The sequence below is a fragment of the Fundulus heteroclitus genome, chromosome 1 (assembly GCF_011125445.2).
Source record: "Fundulus heteroclitus isolate FHET01 chromosome 1, MU-UCD_Fhet_4.1, whole genome shotgun sequence".
Classification (NCBI taxonomy): Eukaryota; Metazoa; Chordata; class Actinopteri; order Cyprinodontiformes; family Fundulidae; genus Fundulus; species Fundulus heteroclitus.
Genome location: NC_046361.1, coordinates 20,547,720 through 20,571,424, shown reverse-complemented (window position 1 = coordinate 20,571,424; position 23,705 = coordinate 20,547,720). Strand labels below are relative to the sequence as shown.

At 42.8% G+C, this 23,705-nt stretch overlaps 1 protein-coding gene across 3 annotated transcripts in view; it reads right to left on the bottom strand.

The window, feature by feature from the left end:
- The window catches only part of l1cama (L1 cell adhesion molecule, paralog a), a 63,700-nt gene that overhangs the window by 29,425 nt on the left and 10,570 nt on the right, over positions 1-23,705 (bottom strand). For all 3 annotated transcript variants that reach the window (XM_012866578.3, XM_012866577.3, XM_012866576.3), the window contains exon 2: positions 3,022-3,377. In XM_012866578.3, the coding sequence (XP_012722032.2) occupies positions 3,022-3,151 (130 nt within the window). In that variant the 5' untranslated portion in view covers positions 3,152-3,377. The remainder of the gene's footprint in view (positions 1-3,021; positions 3,378-23,705) is intronic.

Sequence of the window (23,705 nt, the reverse complement as noted above, 5' to 3'; positions counted from 1 at the left end):
CTTGTTTGGAGAGCTCCTTGGTCCTCTTGGTGAGATGCCTCTTGCTTAGTGGTGCTTCAGCCTCTGGAGCCTTTCAGAAAAGGTGTTTTTACACTGACAGATTATGTCACCCCCGGATTACACACAGGTGGACTTCAGGCTTATTTTTATCAGCTTTCATATTCATAGATATATAGAGACAATAGTAGCCATTTAGGTACACACATGCATGTACCCACTACCCACACATACATACAACAGTTGCACTAACTACTGTACCTCTCAATACAATGGCATAGTTAAAAAACAAAACCTACATATAGTGAATATAGGGACCATTCTAGTTTTTATAAATTACATCTCTGCTCTAGCCTCTATAATGCTTATATACGGTTCCCAGAGGTGTACAAACTCACTTGGGTTTCCTTTGGCAATGTACTGTATGTTAATCTTGCCAAACATTACCAGAAATTCTGAAGGTTCTTTTATCCATTGTTTCACAGAGGGAGACATCCATCAGCCACTTATACTGAAGTGACTGACAAACAATTTTTTCATGTATGTATATTTTTCTCATCTCGATTCACCAGTTTAGACAATTATGTGCAGATGCATCCCATAACATAAGTTTAAAAACATTTTAATTACAGGTTGGAATGGGCAAAATAGGTAAAAAGCCAAAGGGAGTGAATACTTTGCAAGGCACTGTATGTATCCAGCATCCTTTACCTTGACCCTATTAAATAAAATCCAGTGCAATGAATCATCCACAGAGCTATGGATTCTACATGGAGAACTGAAAATCCTAAGAGCGTGGCAAAACTGCAGACCTACAAAACATGGCCATCTACCAAAATGGACCGGTAGGACAAAAAGAGCATAAAAACAGAGCCCTAAATACAGGGCAGTCAGTGAATAAAATCTATTAAAAGCTGCAATAGATGTGAAACTAGGGTAGATGTTCCCCTTTTCAGAAGAACAACCCTCTACATACAGTCTCAGCTATAGTGGAATGGTTTAGATCAAATCCAATTAATTGTTTGGAATGGCCTAGTCAAAGTTCAGGCCTAAATCTGATAGAGAAAATGTGACAACTGATGTTAAAATTTACCCTTGCCTGCAAGTTGAATTCTCGTGGTAATTGTGTGTTCACAAAGACATGAGAATCCATCTTGGAGAATCCATATTAAACCGTTTATGTCAGAACCAAAAACGGTTCGGGCCAATCACGTTGCAGTATTAAGGTTTAAGGCAGGACATACCGGTGCGACAAAAGCAAGAGCGGTTGAGCCCACAGTCAAACCAACACAAACATGGCAGCGCAGGACGTACGTAGCTGCTGCTATACATCTGTTTTTCAACAGATTTCTTGTTTGATAGTTGAAAAGCAAGAAGTGCCTTGACTAGCTTACCTTCTATTGGTTTCTCATAGCAGCTGCTGCTTACGTTTTAATTTGATACCGTGATTGGCTAAAACCAACCTTTGGTAGGTGGGTACTAGGTGTCGCTTCGCCCAATCAGCTCAGAGAGCTCTGCTGAAATTCCCTCCTTTCCCCGAACGGATGCAAATGGAGCAATCCCAGTCTGATAATGTTTAGAAGTAGAATGCTAAACATTATCAGACTGGCTGGCCGGATTAGTTAACATCCCCCCTTTATCCAAAATGACTGAGCTTCAGCTATTTTTCAAAATTGAGCATGTCTACCGTCTCTCTAGACATGCAAAGCTGGTATGCTCGAACCAACTTTGCACTACTTTGCAGACCACTGGAAGTCCTGCAGCAGTAGTTGCGCTAAAACGTGGTTTTACCAAGTGTAAACCCAAGGAAGCTGAAAACAAATGCATTTTCCAACATTTTTAAATCCATGCACCGATTTTCCTTCCACTACACAATTATGCACTACTTTGTGTTGGTTTTGCAAATAAAACTCAAATAAAACAGGCATGTTAGTGTAAAGTCACAAAATGCTGACTTGTTTAAGGATTTATGAAAAGTGTTTACATACATACATACATACATACATACATACATACATACATACATACATACATACATACATACATACATACATACATACATACATACATACTAATTTCCTCTGTAATGGTCCTTTTGGCTTCCTTAACATACATTTAAGATTGTCTCCTTTATTGATCGTTATCGCTGCCTCAGCAACTCTAATCGACATGTTAGAGGCTCCCTAATTGAAAGGCAGGAGACACCTTGACCTTTCCCATTCCTATGTGTGACCCACCTCCAACCCCCTTTCTGCTCCTCATCATCATCCCTTCATCCTCCTTGGCCTTCTCACCTCTGTGTCACCTTGCTCCTCGGGGAATTGGATGACAAAAATCCCTGCGTTTCATCATCTGTTTGAAGGGTGCGTGTGGGCTTGAGTGAGGGCTTACACTGCTTATTTGTGTTCTCACTTTTCTAAAGTGCGAGTAGGTGGTGAAGGATTGGGACTTATACTGATAAAGAGTGGAGAAACACCAGCAGCAGGGGAAACAATATGATGTGGGCCAGCCAGCAGCAGCGGCGGCGGTGGCGGCAGAGGAGATGAAGATCAATTTCCCTGCGGGCCCCGAGCTCAGCTGTATTTTTAATGCCCACATATTGCATCGAGGAGGTGGAAGAAATAAGACGAGGGATGAGAAACGCTTACTGGATTTTTGTTGCGTTACTAAATTGTTGATTTAATTCCCTTCAATCAGGTTTCACCAAGGAAGCCAGATCAATAGAGGGACTAATCAATGCAGTATGAAGGGATCAATTACAGAGTAATTAGACACACCACTAGCCCAGATGAGCGCTAAGCAGAGATACCTCTGAAAGGACGAGTCTGAGCATGAAAGAGCTCTTTTCTTCACATTTAGGTTACTGGGGACAAAACGTGTGTACATTGTTCATATACACTAATTAATCCTGATTAAAGATTATTATTGGTGTGTGCCGATGAATCAACAATGCAATTATCACAAAGAACCTCGCTGCAGCTTTTGCTTATTGTTCTGGATGTTATGATATTAATCAGTACTCACAGTTGGGGGGCATTTCGATGGCTGCTCGGCTGGGCAGGACTGCCAGGCAGAGGAGGGCCAGGACAAGGGGGAGGAGGCGGGAGGAGCTCTGCCCCCTACTGCAAACCTGCTGTCGCTGCATGAAAGGCATGGCTCACAGTGCCATCAATGTCCCACCTGCTCGCAGACGTACAGTGCAATGCACACACAGGCAGCCCACACGCACTCTCAAGGTGAGCAGGTGTCAGGATGCGCTTCACGTGTCAGAGGTCTCAGCTTCGCTTCATACGCCTCTGGCCCTGCTGGTCTTCCGTCTCTCCGTTTGGTCTTTAAATCAGTGCCACGCCCTCCTGCAGGAAAACTGTCTAAAAGATAAACTGGATAAGAGGGGTGGGGGTTGGGGAGGGAGAAGAAGAAGAAGAAAAAGGGGAATAAGGGAGGGGCAGAGAGGAGGCCATGTGTTAGAATGAGAGAAATTGACCCTGCGCCATGTGGTCAGGCTGAGAGAGAGTTTATAGTCTTTGAAGCGATGCTCTGCTCAGATGTTATAAGCAGTTAATATTTTTTGCCTATTTTAAGACTGTTTAAGCATCTTCATTTAAAATAAAAAAAGCCTATTTGGTCCCTGAACCCAAAGCAAACTGCTAGCCTGAGATCAGTCCAGACAGAAACGGATCCTTTGTCTTAAACAAAAAAAACTCCAATCTCAAAAATATTAAAGCAGTTTATATATAGTTTTTAACTGTAGTAAGATTAGTTTTTTTCTGAAATCCTGTATTAGTTTTAGGACAGATGTAAAAAAAAACACACACACACACACACCTTCCAAAAGGTTTAATTTCTGTCCTAATCGGTTCACAGGATATTTTCCCTGAAGTCCACGGGATCATCACAATGTTATTTGTCAAATAATGGACCTGAGCTGCAGCAGGTGAGGCCTGCAGTCCTTTAAATGGTATTCTGGCTTTTTATGAGACCTCCTTGTTGAGTCGTCAGCTTGTTCTTGGGGCAATCTTGGCAGGAATTTGCAAAGAAAGGTTCTCCCTGGGGTTCACTGGAGTCCCAAATCCTTAGAAATAAATCTGTGACATTTTTCACACTAACAAGTGCCAGTGACTTTGTTTTTTGTTTTTTTATGTGATCTTGAATTTCTTTAGATCAATGTGTTGCTTTTTAAGATCATTAACTATAATTCATGTTGTCAGACAGGTTCTGTTCATGTGACTTCTGGATTGAGGAAGAGGTCTGGAAATAATTATCAAAGAGATACGTCACTTTTTTCACATAGGGCCAGGTTGGCTCAGGCAGCTTTTATCACAATCAAAAGTCAGCATTTTAAGTTGTATTTGTATAATTGTTCAGGTTTTCTTTGTTTGATAGTAAAACCTCACGATCTGAAACATTAAAGTGCGACGAAAAAGCAAAAACTAAAGAAACAGTCACAAAATGCTGAAATCTCTCAAATAAAATAATTTTGTTGTATATCATTTTCTGTAAACTTTGCCTTAAACCTGTTTTCCTTATATTTTTCATTCTGATCCCAGTTTGAGTCAGTTGACTGTTATATAATGTGAAAGGATACCAAACTAAAGCAAACTAAAACAAATCAAATTCCCTTACATTACACTGTGAGTAAAATACAGATCACCTCCCCGACCGCTGCATGATCTCCATATCCTACATCACATTGCTCTATGTAGTACTCCAACAAGCTGGGAATGAAATATACAAAAATGCAAATACATGCATCCAAATGATTGTTGGTTGAGTAAATAAAATTAAAAATTAAAAAAAGCCTTATATGATCCTCACAACAGTTAAATGTTAACAAAATTTAATTTTGCATAAACCTTTTAAAACGGGCAAAGTCAACCTTGGCCTGTCTAAAACTAGCTGTTAGTTTCCAAGAGAGTTACCTTCTGCAGGTGAGATAACAACAGCTTAGAAACCTTTAAACAAAACTTTACATTAAAAATCCCAAACTCTGCCTTATTCAAACCAATCAACTGGAACATCTCAGGAAAAACCTGTCCATGTTGCAGCGCAGAAAAAAAAACAAAAAACACAGCCTCCATTCCTTTTCTGATTACATGACCACCGGACCCTGTGAAGAGGTCATTCACCAGGACAGATGGAGAGAATACCACAACACATGGCGAACCAGAGGAAGCGCAGAACCTGATACTCCACAGGACAGATGCGTAAACAGCTGACGAAAGGTTGAGTGATCAGAGCTGCATCTAACGAGCAGAACACGACACGTCTAGGTGGCGGAGCTGCAAGAACGACGCGTTAAAGATGCTATCACTCGTGGGGAGTGAGGCTATAGCCGCCCCTCCTGGGAGTCTGTGCACACTCCATCTGTACAGTCGGAGCCGGCAATCCTCCGCCGCGGCACCACATGGAGCGAGCCTGCTGATTGTTTACTCTACTCGGTATCACATGCAAAGAGCTGTCATGGCACACCGTGATTAAGGCACGCACACACGAGACAAAAGAAAGTGGATATAATGGACACATGGAGGTTTGGGAAGAGGGGAGGGCTCCACAGGCAGAGTGGAGAAGATTTTTTTTTTGGCTCAAATCACCACAGTTTTTGGCAGATCCACAGCAGCCAAGAGAGGGGTGACCTTGACAGAGAGAAGGTACGAGAGAGAAGAGATGAAGATGATGAGAGCGCTACGGAGGCTGGGAAGAAGGTGCAGAGTGGTGATTATCTTTCATTTTCTTTCATCGAGTGGGTAATGGCTGCCAGGGTAATTACTGTTGATATTCTATTTGTCACTGGGGGGGTGGAAGTAAAGCAGAAAGAGAGTGAGAAATGTGGGATTCTTCTACAACAGCGGAGACAAATCAGATTAAATTAAAGAACAAACAGGAGCTAAACCCCTAATAAGGCAGTTTAAACTAACAGCTTCAGGATTAAATGAGGCGTTACACTCGCTCGCCTGCCTTTCAGAGTAATTGTGAGCGGAGGGGAGATGGAAGGGTAAGTGGGGGGAGGACTTTAGGAAAGATAAAAAAGTGGATCGAGAGGTTGTTTGAGGAGGAGCGCAGGGGAGCAGGAGAGGTGAGGCGGAGGAAGGCGAACCGGGAGAAGAGGAAGGAAGTCACAAAGCAACAACTGTGACACTAATCCCGTCCTTCCACTTGCACACACACATACGCACGCTCTGCAAGATCCTACAATTAGCGTGCATCATTCACTTTGTCCTCTTCTTCTCGCTCAGTCTCCCCATCTGGCTAAAGCCTCTTCAGCTGATGTTCTTTGGAGACAGGCAGCCAATTAGCCTTAAATCAGCATCTCCAAAAATGCCTTTAGAGGCAGATGTATGCCGCGAGCTAGTTAGGGTTTAAGACCCGGGATTAATCTGATTTAAGGTGGGAACGTGCCTATTAGCCCTACTCCAAAGAGACTGTGAGGTAATCCTGAGTGGAGCAAAGTAAGATGCTGATTAATGAGCAGCGGCAAAACAACAGTCACCCCGCCAATCACAGTTCACCAAGCAGACTGTTGCACGAGCTATAGCACACATGGAGAAGCACAGAGCAATCAGGTGGTGGCTACATTCAGACATCTTGGCCGTAAATTATTGGTGTCTGGCTGGTCAGAAGTCCATGAATCATAAATATTTCCAATCAGTCCATGAACCAATATGTAAGCACTACCAAGTCACACTGATGATCAATACTCAGTTTCTACTGTGGGAAGAAGACTAAAGTTGGTTACCTACAGAAACAGCGACATGATGGAAAATAGACACCAAGCAGCGACATTTGATGCCTTTATTCTCTCACGTGTCACTGGCTTAAACCAATGAGTTCTCCAGAAAGAAATCCAGTTTGAGGCGGACACATACAGGCGTCCTTCCACTTCAGCAAACCTCCGACCAGCAGTTTGATTCCTTGGATCAATGCACCAACATCGTCGCTTGTCTTTTCAGAGGAGAGCTGAGCGTAGGTATACCCACCACGTGCACACAAACAATACAAGGTCCACACTTTTGACAATGATGACATGGTCATTTCCCCTCTGGACCCTCTGCTGAATTCATGTTGAGGCGAAACTATGTGATGAATTGATTTAATGATTTTATTTCCTTTTTATTTTTCACTTTTTTGCTTTAGTGACAACACTCACGTCATTGAGTACTTTTCACGTTTTGCTTGCTGCGTGTCTGATTTTTTTTTTCAGGTTAAAAAGGAGTCATCCGCCATCAGCATGATGTTTTGAGAAACAACAGATAACAGGACGTCTGGACGTATTACAGGAAATTTGCCAAGTTTTATTTGTTTGCCCTCTCTACCTCTGTCTGTCATGAAACAGGATTTAGAAAAGTTGTCTGCCTGGTAGAAATTTCAGAGTCACGGTAAGAATCCACACTCTGAAGCAAACACACACACATGCAGGGACGGATGTTTACAGATATAGACGCTAACCCTGGTTGCTGAACGTGCTAAAGCCAAAATGAGACCCTAAAGTCAGTTTAAAATGTCAACTCCCTAATATTTTTGTATTTGTTTTAGATGGAGGGGGGAAAAAAACTTGTTTTACAGCCTCTGCTGTGTCGCCCACACTGTGTGATTGCTCCTCTGCTCCTGATATAAATGATTTATCACCAATCACGGCAGGAAGAATAGATATGCTGCGCGTTGTTAATTATAATTCAGACTGGGCTAAAAAACTGATATAAGCAGGTTTGGTATTTACTCAAGCTGGAGATGGGAAATGGGCAACAAATGTGTGAACTGAACACACAGACACTTGCAGACAAACACAAACAAAGCAGCATGCATCGCACACACACGCACACACACACACACACACACAGAAAGGAAGGAGGGCAGTCAGACACACACCTCTATCACACAGATAAAAGAGCACGGTTCAGTGGGCTTCAGTCGGGGGGGAGCAAACATTGCCCGATGCAGTCTTCCTGCAGCGCTGAGAAGGAGCGGTAAAGGAGAACACCATAATGGCCTGGGAGGAGGAAATAAATGACTGGGACGTGAAGGAGCGTTGCTATGTAACAAGGACAACCCAAACACGCTGATTGCCCAGACGGATGTGACCCGAGACACACAAACACACACGCACATGGACCACTTCCAAGCTGCGTGCACGGCGTGAAGCCAGAAGGTTGCTCCATTATCACAGGGGCGAGACACCGACATCCAAGCAGCTGCCCAACATCGCTCTATCTCTCTCTCTGGGCGACCGCTGCGCTGCCGTCAACGATCCAATCTCAGCACTGTTACCTGCTTCATTGGACTGGGTCAAAGGTCAGGCGTGGGATGGCTGCTTGCAGCTGGGGCTCAGGTGACCTGACAGTGCTTTTAAGCGCCGTTAAAAACTATTAGCACCACTGGAATGTCAAACGGTGCCGTCAGAAATCGTTCAGCCACTGGAAGATTGTGTAGAGGAGGCAGACGTGTTGAGATGTGAGGGCGTGGCTGCTTTTTTTTTTTCTTTCTTTCTGCTTCACGAGAAGCCCTGAATGAAAGAAAATTAGCTGCCTACGGTTCATGTGTTACACAAGCTAAATCGGCCGAGTCAATTTTTTTTCTACATGCATCAATAATGTATGAAGTCAAGCTTTCTGGTGTTTAGCCCCTAAAAAAAATTCAAAGGTCTCTGACATTTTCTATTATGCTGTCATTGCTGCTCTCATTACTAAGGTTTAACAGCAACATTTTATATATTTCATCATTTAATTATCAAAAAAAGAAGAAAAGGAACAACCCGGTGACAATGCAATAAGGTGTAGGTTTATCTATCGTTCATCATAACCTTTTTTTAAACAGACATAATCCAGACTGGCAGAACAAAGAATACAAGAAATGTTTACAAATTTCACAGTCTCCATTCATGTAATGACATCAATACATAAACATCAAAACTTCCAATGTATTCCTCAGTCCTGTAGGCTTTTCCTTTCATTAGGAATGCTATTATTTGCAGCAAATCAATAAAATAAATCTACAATTGAATCTGTTTAACTCAAACACGTCTTTGCTAGTTGTGGACACAGTTAAGAAAGATTGCTTCATCGGAGAGTGCGCTTTCTTTGCCATCCGTTCGCTTCCATCTTCGCTGAGCAAAATGTCTTAATTAATGTGAAATTGACATGTTGGCCGTTGCCAAGCACACTGGGTCCTTAACGGGCTCTCTTGTCTGAGTGGAGACACGAGATCAAACCTCAAGAGTCTAATCAAGTCCTGCGTTTCGCACATTATCTGATCCCTGCCATGCCAGCCACCCACACATCCTCGCTGTTTGATTCATATCTGCACACATCCTCACGTGAGCAGCTTGGACGCCAGTGAACGTAGCCCGGTACGTTTTCTCTCCTCATCGCAGATTATGCTAATGTGTGTTTCTGAAAGGCCTCCGCAGTCTACATTTGATCAGACGTGACTGCATCCGATGGCGAGCATGTGTGTGCAGGCGTGTTCAAACACGCGTGCTGGTCCTGTGCGTCCCGTCATGCCTCGCCTTTAAATATTAACCAGCCACCCCGCTGTGAAGATGTGTAAGGAGTAGAGGATGCAGGACAGAAGGAGAGGGGGAGAAAAATAAATGAACACATGCCCCGCTTCACCCCCTCTTGTACCCTCAGGGTTTTTCTGTCTTAAAAAACACGAGATGAAAAGGAGACGGATGGAGGGATGCTGGAGCGATGAAGGGTTTTAAGCCATAATAAAGAGAATAGTTGCTAAAAAAAAGTCAATGAATAGAGAAGCCATCAATAAGAAGAGGTAAGGGTCAAAGTAAGGAGGGGAGTTGTGTTTGGAATACAAGCTGATGGGGGGGGGGGGGGTATGATCAGGCACCCTACAGAGTGAATTATTCATAAAAATCCTCTTCCTGTCAGCACCATTTGCCCTAAATTCACCCAGATTCATAATTGATTTTCTTCCCTTCGTTCATGTGGTTCGGCCTCAGACGGGTGCCGCTGACCGTGCGTCCCTCTGTGTTCGGGGCGGCTGTCCGGTTCTTTCACATTCACCCTCCCCTCTACCTCTCTCTGGCAGGGTCATACTTAATGCATGAGCCTGTTGCAGTGAGACAAGTCTCAGGCCCAGTGTGTCGCCATGGCAGACAAGTACCACAAATCGGGTGAAATAATACTCACTCCTTTTTTTTTTTTACTCGAGCACAAAACCTTCCCAAATTTGTGCGCAAACCAAAATCTGAAAAGTGTCCCACGCATGACGGAGTGTTAAATTTTGGTGCAACCAGTTCAAAATTAGAGTCCGCAATTTCAAATCTGTAAACTCAGCTTCCTGTGAAGGATTCAGAGGTTTGTCAGAGAGCAAACAGCATCGTGAAGACCAAAGGACACAGCAGACAGGTCAGGGATCAGAATCAGAATGAGCCGAGTTTCTGCACAGTAAAGGAATTTGACTTCTGTTCCACTTTGCTTTCAGTGAACACATTTTAAACTTAAGGGAAATAAAAATAAAGTAAATACTGTATGTTTACACAAGAGCAAGATATGGTTGCCCATCAGAGAGACAGTCCTAGGGAAGAAACTGTCTCTGTGACTGCTGGTTTTTGTAAACATCGCTCTGTAGCACCAACCTGAAGCTAAACGTCTAAACAGACTGTGTTCAGGATGTGTGGGGTCTGCAGAGATATTAGCTGCCCTTCTCCTGATCCTACACCTGAACCAGTCCTGGAAGGAGGGAAGGTCCGCTCCGATGATCCTCTCTACAGACCTAACTGTTGCAGTTTGGACCCGTCCTGTTTGGTGGATAAACCAAAGCACACAGTGACGGACCAACACAAGACAGACTGAATAATGGCTGAGTACAAGATGACAAGCAGCTCCCGTGGAAGCTTGTGCTTCTTGACAGGAAGTACCGTCTCTGCTGGGCCTTCCTCTGAAAAGTGTCTGTGTGTGAGGCCCTGAGAATGGGTGGTACCAAGGAACCGGAAATGATCCACATGTGGAAAAGTTTAAAGGAGGAACATTTTTAAATTAGTATCTCAACCTTTAAACATCTAACAGACCATGGCTTGGTTTGATTTGTGATATGAGAAACCCAAAGCTGGCCTTTTTGGATTGGGGTCAAGCAGAGAGCTATTGTGGAGAGAAACCCAGAAGAAGTCCGGTTTGCAATTTGCCACAAACCATTGGGACCACAAACATGTAGAAGAAGGTCCTATGAAACAAAGAGCAAAAACTATTTTTTTTCTGGTTAGATGCACGATGTGTGGCAGAAGAAACTACGCTGCACATCACCGTGAACATACGATTATCCCATTCAGAGAACGGTTCTGGCAGCATTAAGCTGTGGGCATGTTTTTTTTTTTTTTTTTTTACTGCGGGGCAAGAGAAACGGGTCAAAGTTGGAAATATACACTGAAGTTTGTGATGGTAACATGACAAACTGGGAAATAACTCAAGATGCAACTTGGCAAGGTACTGTATGATTCAACTTAGTGAACATTACCTCGTTTTACTTTCTTCCATACGTTTGTCTAAGAGAATCGTTATTAGGCGACTTAAAACGGAGACCGTCAGAGGAGATGACAAACCAATTTTCCTGTCACCTTTTTAGCGGTCTCTGGCTCTCTCAGCCCTCTCTGGGTCTGACACTAAGAGCTTTTTTTTTTTTTTCATTTTCCAACAACAATAAATCTCATAGTTCCCCCTCCTCTTCTCCTCTCTGCATCAGTCCCCCCTTTTCTCTCCATTAATAAACTGCTGCGGCAGCACTTCAGCATGGTCAATAGACAACACCGGCTCCTTAATTCAATATTTGCAACTTTAATGGAAAAGAGGCTTTGCAGAGCAACACAACGTGATTCTAGCATCACCCTCAACGATGATACTCCTTTTTTTAAAAGGCCAAGTAACGTGTTGAAGACAGGTTACAGATGGTCAGTTCGAAATGGAAATTTACTGGCGGCAATGGGGGGAAGGAAAACTGTGTGGAGAAACATCTTATCAGGAATCAGGCTCCAAAGACAACACATTTATCAGTAACCGCTATTAGCATAAGCTCAGCAGTTAGACGCTTCGCTACGCCCACTGGGGCCAAACGAGCCAACGTAAAAGCACGCCTCGCCGTGTTGTCCCCACGTTTTAAAAAAAAAAAGGCCCACGCCCTCTTCAGCGAGTGGCCACCACCCACTGTTGTTTGGACGAGGGTCAGGGGCTAATATCAGGGTAGCTCAAAGATGGAGAAAACAGAGGTTGTCAAAGGAACCATAAGGGCAATCACCTACTCCCTTTTACATCCCGGTTGCCATGACAACACCGTCTCCACACAGCATTCGCTCCCCTTGTACATACAAATTCAGTTATTCACACACACATGGTCACTAACGGGGGTTTGGCGGTATCGCTTACACATGCGCCCACACGTACGCACCCTGTTATGTGCCGCTGCAGACGCACTGACAGACCGACACCTTGAAGGCAGCATCACGCACCAGCTTAAATACAGCCTTTACGCCTGTTTACACCTACTTAACCCGTCATGTAGTACTGAAAGCCGAGTGCTTTTAAGCATTCATAAGCATGCATAATTTACAGACCCGTCCTGCTCAAACTTAAATAACAAAACGCAAAGATAAGATCCACAGAAGGCATCTCATATTCTCTCTCCACACCAATAAGAGCCAAGAAAAAACATCCTGCGGTTTGATTTATTTATTGATGTTTTTCCCCTTTAGATACAATAGGTACGTTGGAGGGAAAGAAAGGGGTGAATAATTCAAGAAGTAAGGAGCGGACTCATTAAGAGACCTGAAGGGGATGGAGAAAGGACTGAACAAAGACGACCGATGAAGAGAAAGAAGGGCAACGCCAGCGGGACATCAGAGAGGGGGTTAAACAACAACAAAAAGTCTGAAAAATTCATAGAAAGTGAAAAAACAAAGATACAGACGTGGTTTGTTGAAAACAGGGGTAGAAAGAAGAGTTAATGACTGCCATGAAACAAGAGAGATTTAAAAAATGGGACATGTGACCAGTAAAAGCTCTGTGATGGTCAAATCAGGGTGTTACACCATTGTAATAGTGTATCAGGTTCCCTCTATATGTGACCATGTGTATCAGTAAAGATCAGCGTGTGTGTGTGTGTCAGCAGGTCGGCTAATCTCTCTTGTCCACTAATGGAACCAGTCTTGCAGATGGAGTGCTGCCTCCAGCTCTCTCTGCTACCAACTTGTTTGCTGCTGCTCACTTCAGTCCGCATCTGATAAGGTAATACGTTTATAGTCTGCCTGTCAGTCACTCATACACAGGAAATAAAGGCTCCATGGTTAATAGAGCCGAGATTCAATAAGCAAAAAGCAAATAAAGCAGAGCAGGTTGTGTGTTCTGCTAGATCAGGATTGTTGACGTTTGTATGGGAGGGACAGCTGGGACTATCGTGGGGCTGGTTATTTGCCATAGATGTGCCAATTCACCTGCAATCTAAGTGAATTGCAAATTAAGCAAACAAAAGAAAAAAACAGACATTAAAACAATCAAATGACAAATAGGTTCATAAAAATTGATGAAAACAAAAAAGCCCTTTTGCAGTTTTTCTGATTTAATGTCTGAGGTTTTCTATTTTGACACAAATTAAACAAGCTAAAAAAAATGAAAAGGGGAAGTTAATTATCATGTTTTGTACGAGAGATTTAACCAAATCATGTACTTGCACATGATGGGAAGGATAAACTAGAATTTGATGTGCTGGGTTATTTTCCATTTCATTTCACTTGTGATCAAATTGAAGAAAACACAAAAACAACTGAGAAAGAAATATGGAAAAGGAACATATATCAACAAGAAAAACAATTCAAGTCTAATTTATTTATAAAGCCAAAAAGCAAAACATCCAGAGCAAGCATTTAATCAGGTTTAAAAATCAGTATGCAAAAAAAAAAAAAAAAAAAAAAAAAAAATGGGGGGTAGGGATTTGCCAGCCCATTTAAAAAATGTAATAAGGCAACAAGTGTAAAGAATCTAGTGTTTAACAGCAGCATTTCTGACCAACTGCAGACAATCTGCTAAACAATTGCAATGGTCCAAGTAGGACAGAATAAACATATAGAAGGTCTTTTGAAGGCCCTAAAAGAAATCAAACAGCTTCAGAAAAACGTACGCTGTCAGGACAGTCTTTGCCTGTTAGATCATAAAAGGCATCAAACAAGGAGTTGCATACAGATCTAAGACTTTTTTTCCATTTAGTTTTCATTAACATCTTCTAAAATTCTGCTTTTATGAAGTCAGAAATTTTAGCAATTTATATGAAGGGCTGCATACAAAAAAAAAAAAAGAAAAAAAAGAAACAAGTGTGGAGCCCTGACAGATAGGGGGCTCTTACTAACCAGGTTTACTGCCCTGCCCAAGAACACGTTGACACAGTCAAAGCCATGGGTGAGGTGCCGACGCCTTTAAAGAAAGACCCAATCTTTAAAATCTACAATTGTAAAAACTTCAGATATCCAGTGTAAAGAAACTAGGCATGAAAGTAATGTGGATCAGCAGCAGTTGACTATTCTCTTGGCAGTCCACTGCCAACATGAGACTATTGCAGTTGTCCAAATAGGCCAAAGTAAGACATCGAAACCTTTGCAATTACTTAAAATGGATAAAAGCTTGCATTTAGAACAGAATTGATCTCTTTACTAAAAAGATTATTATAGTCCAGAAAAACCTGAAGGCTTATTATAGCAATGATATAAAACTTCTGTTTCTCTACATTTAGTTTTAGGAGAATAAGTTTCTCGTATGCCTCAAGATCTTCTAAACAAAAATGTTATATTTTAAAGGAGTCCTGGCACATAACCTGTGTGTCAGGTAGTGGTCAGGTCACCACGAGCATCCGCCTTAAATATAGGTTCCACCTACCTGTGCGCAGGTGGAGAGAACTTCTATCTCAGTTCTCTCGTCACGTCTTCGCTGACAAGGTGTTATGTACATTACATAGCAATGAAATCAGAAACAGTATCTGACAGTCTTGTTTGTTTGTTTATTGTTGTTTTGCTTTGACCTCCAAGAACGGATCTCTGAGGGACACCACAAAAGATTAGCTGCCTGTAAAAGCCACGTAGCCAGGTTTTTATAAAAAAAACAAATATCTACCCCACATCGTTTTTAAAAACAATATCATACACAACGGGGTCATTTTCATTCACACGAATCTTCACAAATGTGCAACTGAGCCTTGTTTGAAACATACCAAATGCATAGGGAGCAGTGTACAGCAAAGCTAAAACCTACGTCAACCAACCAGAACCAAAACATTGGGAGGGTATAAAACAGCTGACCTCCAAATTCTCTTTCTCCTTTGCACCTCAATGCATTAGAGCAGTTGGGTTTGTAAAGCCATAAGAACCTGTCTGATAGTATTAATTTTTTTCTACACTGCATGGGCAACTCAATAATGATGATTGCGCATGTGGTCTCAGCATTGCATTAGTTGCAGACTGTGATAGGCAGGACCTCTGCTTTGCCATGTACTCACACAGACACAAAAACACGGTTTTCTCCTAGATCAGAGTTTTCAGAGTTTTTAAATGACCTGGAAAGTTCATTTAAAAACATGTAAAAGTGTGCTTTGTGGTGTGCTTTAAAACCCAGCTGAAGACTTTCAACAAGATCATACTGATCTTGTCAAGAAGACTAAAAGAATAACAAAAGGAAATGACATTATTTAATGACTGCTGCTTTCTGAAACCTGTATTATTTCTGCGTCAACTTAAATTTTATTGCCTTATGTTTGCTGGGGATTTTTTTGTTGTTCTTTGTTTGCTTTATAGGTGCTTTGTCTTCCTTAGTTATCCGTGTTTTTGGGGAGTTGTTTTCTCCTGCATCTAAGGCAGCTTTTAGAAGGCAAACCAAAAAACCAAAAACAATAAGCGAACAAATCAAACATTTCTGCTTGTCTAAATGATAGGCACACAGCTTGTGCACATATATATATATATATAATCGCGAACACAAACTTTCTTTACGCCGCTCCTCTCTTGCTCGTAGGTGTCGTTCGCTTCATTAGCTGTAGCATCAGTCAGACTCTGCGCCTGCAGCGCAAAGCACCCTAATTACAGGCACACCCTGAGTGTCATGTAGAACATAAAAAATGTGATGCATGCAAACACCCCCACTCTTACTACACATCCTCAAAGGCAGATGAGATACACAAGGGTCCCCACTTACTACTAAAGAAACGACTGAACTGTAAAGCACACGCTGCATCTCAGAGGCACGCTGTCAGATACTCGAGGCAGACCTGCAGTGGGTAACTTACAAGATACTGACTGTGGCAGAATGGTTTAGTGTCCATACAGCAGGTAGTTAATGGTGTTAGCTCAACCAAAGAGAGACAATCATGACGTTATGAAATTACGTGGAAGAAGCCATTAGAAGTGACCTTCTCTTCCCCCCGCCCCGCTTCCTTTCATCCTCTGTGCCTCCATCTCACACTCATCCCATTCCCCCGCTTTATCGCTCACAGTCAGCCTCTCCTCTTTTCTCCCGTTCCTCTGAAACAAACAGCTTCCCTTGTATTCCTTCTCGTATTGACGCACATTTTGACCTTCACTGAAGCGTCTTTTTTTTTCCTTCATCTGCCTTTGTGACAACGTGCTAAGTGAAGACACTTCAGTGAGCATGTTTGTGCGCAGATATTTGCTCCCCCAGAGAGAAAAAATTAGATATCAGAAGGATGAAAAAGAGGAGATTTTAAATGTGTGAAGCAGAAAAGCCTTTGGGGATCAAAGCGAAGCCAGGCGACCCAGTAAAAAAAAAAGAAAAAGAAAATGAACCAGACATCAGTGTAGTGTCTGCCAGAGTTTGCCCTGAAACTAGATGCAGCGGCTTAACACAGCTGGAGATGACAAATCAGCTGCATCAACAGGAACAGAAACAGGACCAGGGGGAAACAGGCCACTCTGATGGATGCATTTCCACACCAAGGCTTTTACAAGAGCAAAAATCACCAGTATTTACACAATGACGGAGATCTTTTTTTTCTTTTCCCATACAGATCATTGTTATTCAACTCAGCTGCAGCACAGACTACATATAAGAGGAACTGCGTTGTTGGATCGGCATCAAGCATGCAAGGGCGCACTCCTGAGCATTTGTGTGCATGCGTGGTTCGCATCAAGTGAAGTGTGCAGGTGGGGGGAAGCTTCCGCTGCCTGCTGCAGGTAGGAATGTCTGAGGAGGGGCTGCGCCGGCAGTCCTTCAGACAGGGAGAAGAGGAGGGAGCGGTCCCTCGGGGTCAGCCGATAAGTGGCCTATATAGTGCTGCAGGACACAGCTGCCAGCCGCTCATGTGACACGCACGGAAACGTGGCCACGTCCGTAGGGAAAACAGGCACGCCACAACCTGGAGGGAGGGGCAGAGGGAGGGGGTAACCTTTGGCCTCCAATGTAACAAATAGGCAACTGAGAATATGTTTTTCCTTAAAGAAAAATTACAGCTGTAAGGATTAAATGATCAAAGGGAGATCTGAATTAGATCATCTACTGAAATGCGCGTGGTTATGGGTTGAGATGCACTGAAAACATCTGCTGGGGATCAGAACTGGATGATTTTCAGTGTGACTGCGAATCAGAAACTCGAAATTCTGATATCTCGATCAGTAAATGCGCCGTACCTAAGTGCTTAAAGGTCATACAAGTCTTTTCAGTGTGGACGTCCTTACTGAGGGAAGAAGGCATAAAGTTGGCCTTTTTTAGTATCATTTGGGTGCTTAAAATGAAGCCAGAAAGAACAAAATGTCTCTAGAGCTATTTAAAAGAAAGCTGCATTTTCTTTGACATGTTGAAAGACGTCTGCCACTGTGTTTCACTTTAGACTATAAGAACATCTCCAATAACAATAGAAGCTGCTAAATGTGTCAATAATGTTTTTTTTTTTTTTTAAGATTACTGAATAGTAAATCTTCTGACAAAAGTAAGGTAATTTGGGTATGGTTATTTATTTGTTGGAACAATGGGAAATATAGATAAGTCAATCCCCAATAAATTATTTGAGAAACCTATATTCTTAGACAATCTAAAAGAAAAAGATAAATCTATCATTATAAAGGTAAAACGATGCAAAGATACTTTTGCTGCCACCCCCCAAAAATTGCTGTTAATAGAAACTGGCCAAAAAAAATCGCATTTTGAGACAAGGACAGGGGACAGAGAAGGAAGGACTGCCTTACAGAAAATTGGGTTCTTCAGTTCTACCATTAAGAAGTTTTCTTGATATTTTGTTTTCTTTAAAAAAAAAAACTCTGGGGGATACAGTTGAAGAGCACACTTTTGTGAAGGTTGTCTTTGTTTGAATGTAATCCCAATCTTTTCCACCACTTCAGGAAAATGAGCCACTGAAAGAGCAAGGTCAGTCAATCCTTTGGTAAAACATTTGCATGGGAGGGCTCCAGTGGCTCAACGACACTGGAACAGTGGTTAGGTTTTTAATGTTTTTTTAATAATTGTCTTGCTTGACAGGGGTTGTAGAAACATGCAGAGGTCACACATGATGTTACAAAATTAATAAAAATGTGCTGAGATCCTGTCGCACAAATCAAACAAAGCAAAAGAATCAGTGCAAAAGAAAATCAGAGGGGAGGTGAGAAAATTGCTGGGTTGGCCGTGGAGTTCTAACAAAAAAACTTATAAGACCTACCAATTAGCATTTAAGCAATTAAATAGCTGAGAATTAATATTTAGTTGTTCAAGGCTGCAGTATAAGCAATCATTTTTCAGGGCTTCTTGCCTAAGCCAAGTAACATTTTCCTGCACAGCCTCGTCTATGGACATAATGGTAGGAGAAAAATAAATAAATAAAACAAGAGATCATGATATAATGATTGTTTTGTGGGCATGTTTTAATGAGTTTCATCAAGTGCATAGCAATCATATCTCGCCTTGGCAACAAATCGCATCCAACTACACCCACCTTCGACACAAGTGTTGACCATCGGAATTAAAAGTTGTATTGATTTTTCTGCAATAAATGGAAATCTTTTTTCCTCCCTCTGTGTTTGCACTCTGCTTTTCTCTGTTTCTCTGTTCTACCATTTCACACAGCAATGCTTCCACCTGAATTTGAGGGTTTGTGCGAAGCTGCCTTCAAGTTAAAGGTTGACGGCTGAAGGCGTTAGCTGGGACAGGGTCTGTGTGTATTAACTTTGTGAGTGAAGGCTGGTCTTTCAACAGAATTGTAAAAATCCTTCATATTTTCACCTCAAAATGTTTGCATTTGTTTTTAACTCTGTCCAGCAACATTTTGATACCAAAAGTAAAGTCCCTGGCTGATGGGTGCCGGGTGTGGAGGAGATTCGTCCGAAGATGCTTCAGGGTCTGGACGTTGTGAGGCTGGTTTGGATAAGACATCTCTGTAGTGTGTAAATAAGGATGGGGCAATACCTACGGAGTGGCAAACCAGGGTTATGGCTTCAGTATTAAAGAAACGGGACCAAAGAGAAGGTGTCTACTAACCAAGGATCACACTTCCTCCTGGATTTCTCCTGGATTGTTATTAGGAATGAGCTCAGAACTCTACCCTGCTCCCTCCTCCCCTCGCTGACATCAGTCTTGATTCCTGTGTTTATTCACAGGATCTCATGATGTAGACATGACAAGATTTGGAAAACTGATGATGTTGTCTGTTGGCAACTTCAGGCCATGACCTTTCGGGTGCTTTGGAGGAGCTGCAGTGAGTGGGAAGAGTCCTGGATGAGAATCTGCTCCTCTATGTCTGTGGTTATGGTTCTCAGCCTAATAAAGGGAGATCCTTCCATCTGGGTCAGTCTTTGCCTCAAGCAAGAAGATCAAGCATCTTAGTGGCTTGTTTACTGGTGATTGTGGGAATGGAGCAGGAGATGGCTCAGCATATTTGTCTTTGTCTTTAGTAATAAAGGCATTTCTCCTGTCTTTTGTGATAAAAAGAAATACTGAGCCAAAAGCAAAGCCCTCAATTACACAGTCCATCTATGGCTTTACCTGCACCTATGGTCACAAGATTGTGGTTCATGACCAAAAGAACAAGATCACGGATTCACAGGCACAAGTGGCTAAAACAAACTTCCTTTGTACGAAGGACCCTTAGAGGAAGGGTAAGAAATGTCTGTCATCCAGGGGGAACTTGGAGTAGACCCACTGCCTTTCCCAATTGAGAGGAGTTCGCTGAAGTAGAATGGACATCTGATCAGAAAGCAGCTCCCTCTGAAGCTCTTTCAGGTGTGTCCCACTGGAAAGAGAGCCCAGAACCTAGTGGAGAAGGCATTTTCTCTTACTGCCACAGGAAACCCCTGGAGATCTATTCATTCCCACCGATCCCCTCAGGATGAGGTGGACAGCGTTGTCAGGGAGAGGGTTGCCTGGATTTCCCTGCTGGACCATTACTTGTGCAACCCAATGCTGGATAAGAGTAAGACATTGAGTGGCGTGATGGATGAATGCCATCTGTGTATACGGCACATAAAATCATATGAAAAGCAGCCTTCCTCAACAGCTTGCCAAACAAATCTACAGCAAAGCTCAGATATGTAAACACTCGCCAACACAAACACAAAAAACACACACAGGTGCATGCAGCTGCAGACTGCTGGTTTGGGTTAATCATCTAGTCAGGGGAGTCTGTTTAAGAAGATTTGCCTCCCATTCAAATGTGGCCGACAGAGGATGAAAGACAGCAGGGAGACATGGGAAACGGAGTATGCATGGTGATGCGGCTCCTGGACTTTGGTTTAACCCGCTCACAAAGCCCAGCGCGTCTCTGTGACGCTGTTTACCCGGGGTGTGACGGGTTAGTATTGTTATGCATGGCTCATTTTGTTGATGGCAGCATGTGTCAGTCCATGTGAGCGTCGGTTCCTGCACATCCCGTCTCTTTCCTCACCTTCCAATCACCATGACAACCTCCTGACTCCAGCTCAGCCGCACACCGCAAACATTTCTCTCCCTGCCCCCCTCCCACATGTTCACCTCCTTCTCCCCATCTCCATCCCTCGCTCTGTCATACATCTACACTCTCTACCTTCATCTCCTGTCTCCTGTGTCTCCATCTCTTCCTCACTCCCCATCACTCCCTTTTCTCTCTTATGTCTACTTGCGGCTGAGAGAGTTTCTTCTTCCTGAATATCTTTTATTTGCACTCCTGTCTGTCATTCCCCCTCACGCTCTCTTGTTCTTCCCTCCCTGCTGATTGCCTTTTCGCTATTAGTATGGAGCACCACTTTTCCCTCTCTCCCTCCTCCCACAAGAATTTGCTCCAGAAAAGCTTGTGGACTACATCGGCCCTACGCTGCACCCTAATTACAAGATAAGACTCAATTTAATTACAGGTAGCATTCTATCAACCTCCATCATCAACCTCTGTGAACTTAGAGAGATGGAGAGAGGCCGATCCGAGGGGAAATTTGCCAGCTGGCAGTGCATCGATACAGTCCCTCAACCCTAAGTGGCCCTCTAACTCCCATCGCATCTGTTATCATTATCATCGGGAAACCAGTCTCGCCCTGTAAGTAAATCAAATCATGACCAATAGGATCTGTGCGGGCATGCGTCTGAGGGGGAGCAGCTTGCGTTCTCCAGCTGAGGAAGGCCGAGCACCATCAAACGCTGTTGTGTTATCTGAGCCGCGCAGCCCTGTTTCTGCACCCGACCCCCGTTTCGGTAACCACCACCCCCCCATCCCCACGTGTCGTCTCCCCTCAAACTACATCCACGCAGCGACACTCTGTAGTGGTGCAACGAGATCAAGGACGTGACATTTTCCGCAGCGCGTTCCAATTTTCCAGCAAAGCGCAATATGAAAGAGGGTAAACAGACAACCTGTTCCGTCCCAACTGTGTTTGCATCAGGCTGCAATGTGCGTCATCTTCCAGTCAGACATTTAAAGAAAGTGACAAGCTTTATATGTTCCTGTCCCTGGAGACAGTCTCGCAGTGAATGTGTAAAAAAAATAAAGTGATGATGCAGTTGCGTCCTCTTCTATATTTATATTTATATTGTTTCTCTGAGCTTTTTTTGCTAACCTCCTTCCTCGCTTTTCTTTTTCTGCAGCTCGTCATCCTCATTTTAGGGTTTTGTATAAACACAAGAAGTGCAACGCCGGATTACAGACGATGAGGGCCCCTGGGCTAGAGGCGCTTTCGGTGACCTACTCACACGTGCTTCTTTTATGCATGCAAATCGGAATATCGCACACATCCGTTTAAAAGATTTTTAGGCCTCGTTGTCGTCCCAAACAATATTTGTTTTTGTCCTTTCTGAAAAGTTTCCTTTAAAAACAGCACCACTTCTAGAAATGTCTTCACCCACACACACAAAAAAGACACAAGCTTGGAGAAGAAGGCTCGGGTTGCTTTTAAGTAGAAAAAAAAAATAAAGACTGCAGAATTTAAGCCCAAACTTGGACTTGAGGTTTTGGGCTTGATGGATCTTTATCCCACGGCATTAACAATGAGAGTACCTCCAGCAAGGGTAGATCATTTGCATAAATGATTAATCGTATTCGCTCTGAGTTATCTATACAATTTACAAGTTGTCATGGTAATGCCCACGCAGCACAAACAGGTTTGACTTTAATGTTTCCCGACAGTAAAAGGAGTTAACAGCAATTTGTTTGTTTGTGTTTCTCCTTCAGTGCCTCATTGAGCAAGCATTTAGAGGAAGGAGCTGTAACAAGGGTGCACATATTCTCCCGTTAGGGTGTTATTAATTAATTAGGGAAGTTCACAAATCCAAGGCTATAAGGGTTAATCATAATGATTTCTGTAAACTGAGAACTGAACTGCATTAAATGACGATCTTAAAATCAAATTATTCTGTCACTGATAAGGTATCATTTTTGAAGACACTTCTGGTTCTAAAAGCTCTTCCTGTGCAGAATAGGAAGACTTCATTCAGTGTGAAATCATCAGTCATTATAAACTTTAGATTTGTCTTGACTAGGAAGGAATATATATATATATATATATATATATATATATATATATATATATATATATATATATATATATATACAAATGTAGCTACCCCCTTGCTACATCCTTCAAAGACCAGCTGCTGCAGCCACATCCCTTTTACCCTATTTTTTCTCTTCAGTTGTGGCAGATGACAGAAAGAGTTTCCATTTCTAGCGAGAGATGGGAAGAAAAACAGATGCAGAAAGGTACGCCAGAGCAGAGCAGGGAATACTGCGATGACCTTTGCCTGTGGCTGAATAACTAAATGAGATTTTCATAGAGCGTTGAGCCAACAAGCTGTGACAATCCATACTACGACTTCTACTGCTCACACATAAAACAAAATGATTTTGCACTGCCGTTAATGCGCTTGCGAAGACTTCCACAGTCAGGCTTACAAGCAGCTTAATATACACGGATACACACCTTTATGCGGAGGAAAATAAACCCGGTGCAGTACTCTGGCACGCATTATCCCCTTCTATAGTGGCAGATATCTAAATCATCCTCCATCCCATGATAGCTGAGTTTAAAACATGCTGAAACCGCTGTTTCCTATATAGGACACAACAGCACTTCAGCAACTCTTCCCAGCTGGTACGAGGCCCAAAACAAAGGCAGTCTCTGCATGAGATCGGTGAAACCTTTTCGGATACTGAAAACCAAGAATGTGACAGCAAGCATCAGGCTCAGGCCCCCAACCTCGTTTGCATCCTTCCCCCCAGGCATCAGGCCCATGTAGACGTGCCCATGTGGTGATGACCTCTTGTAGGCTTTTGAT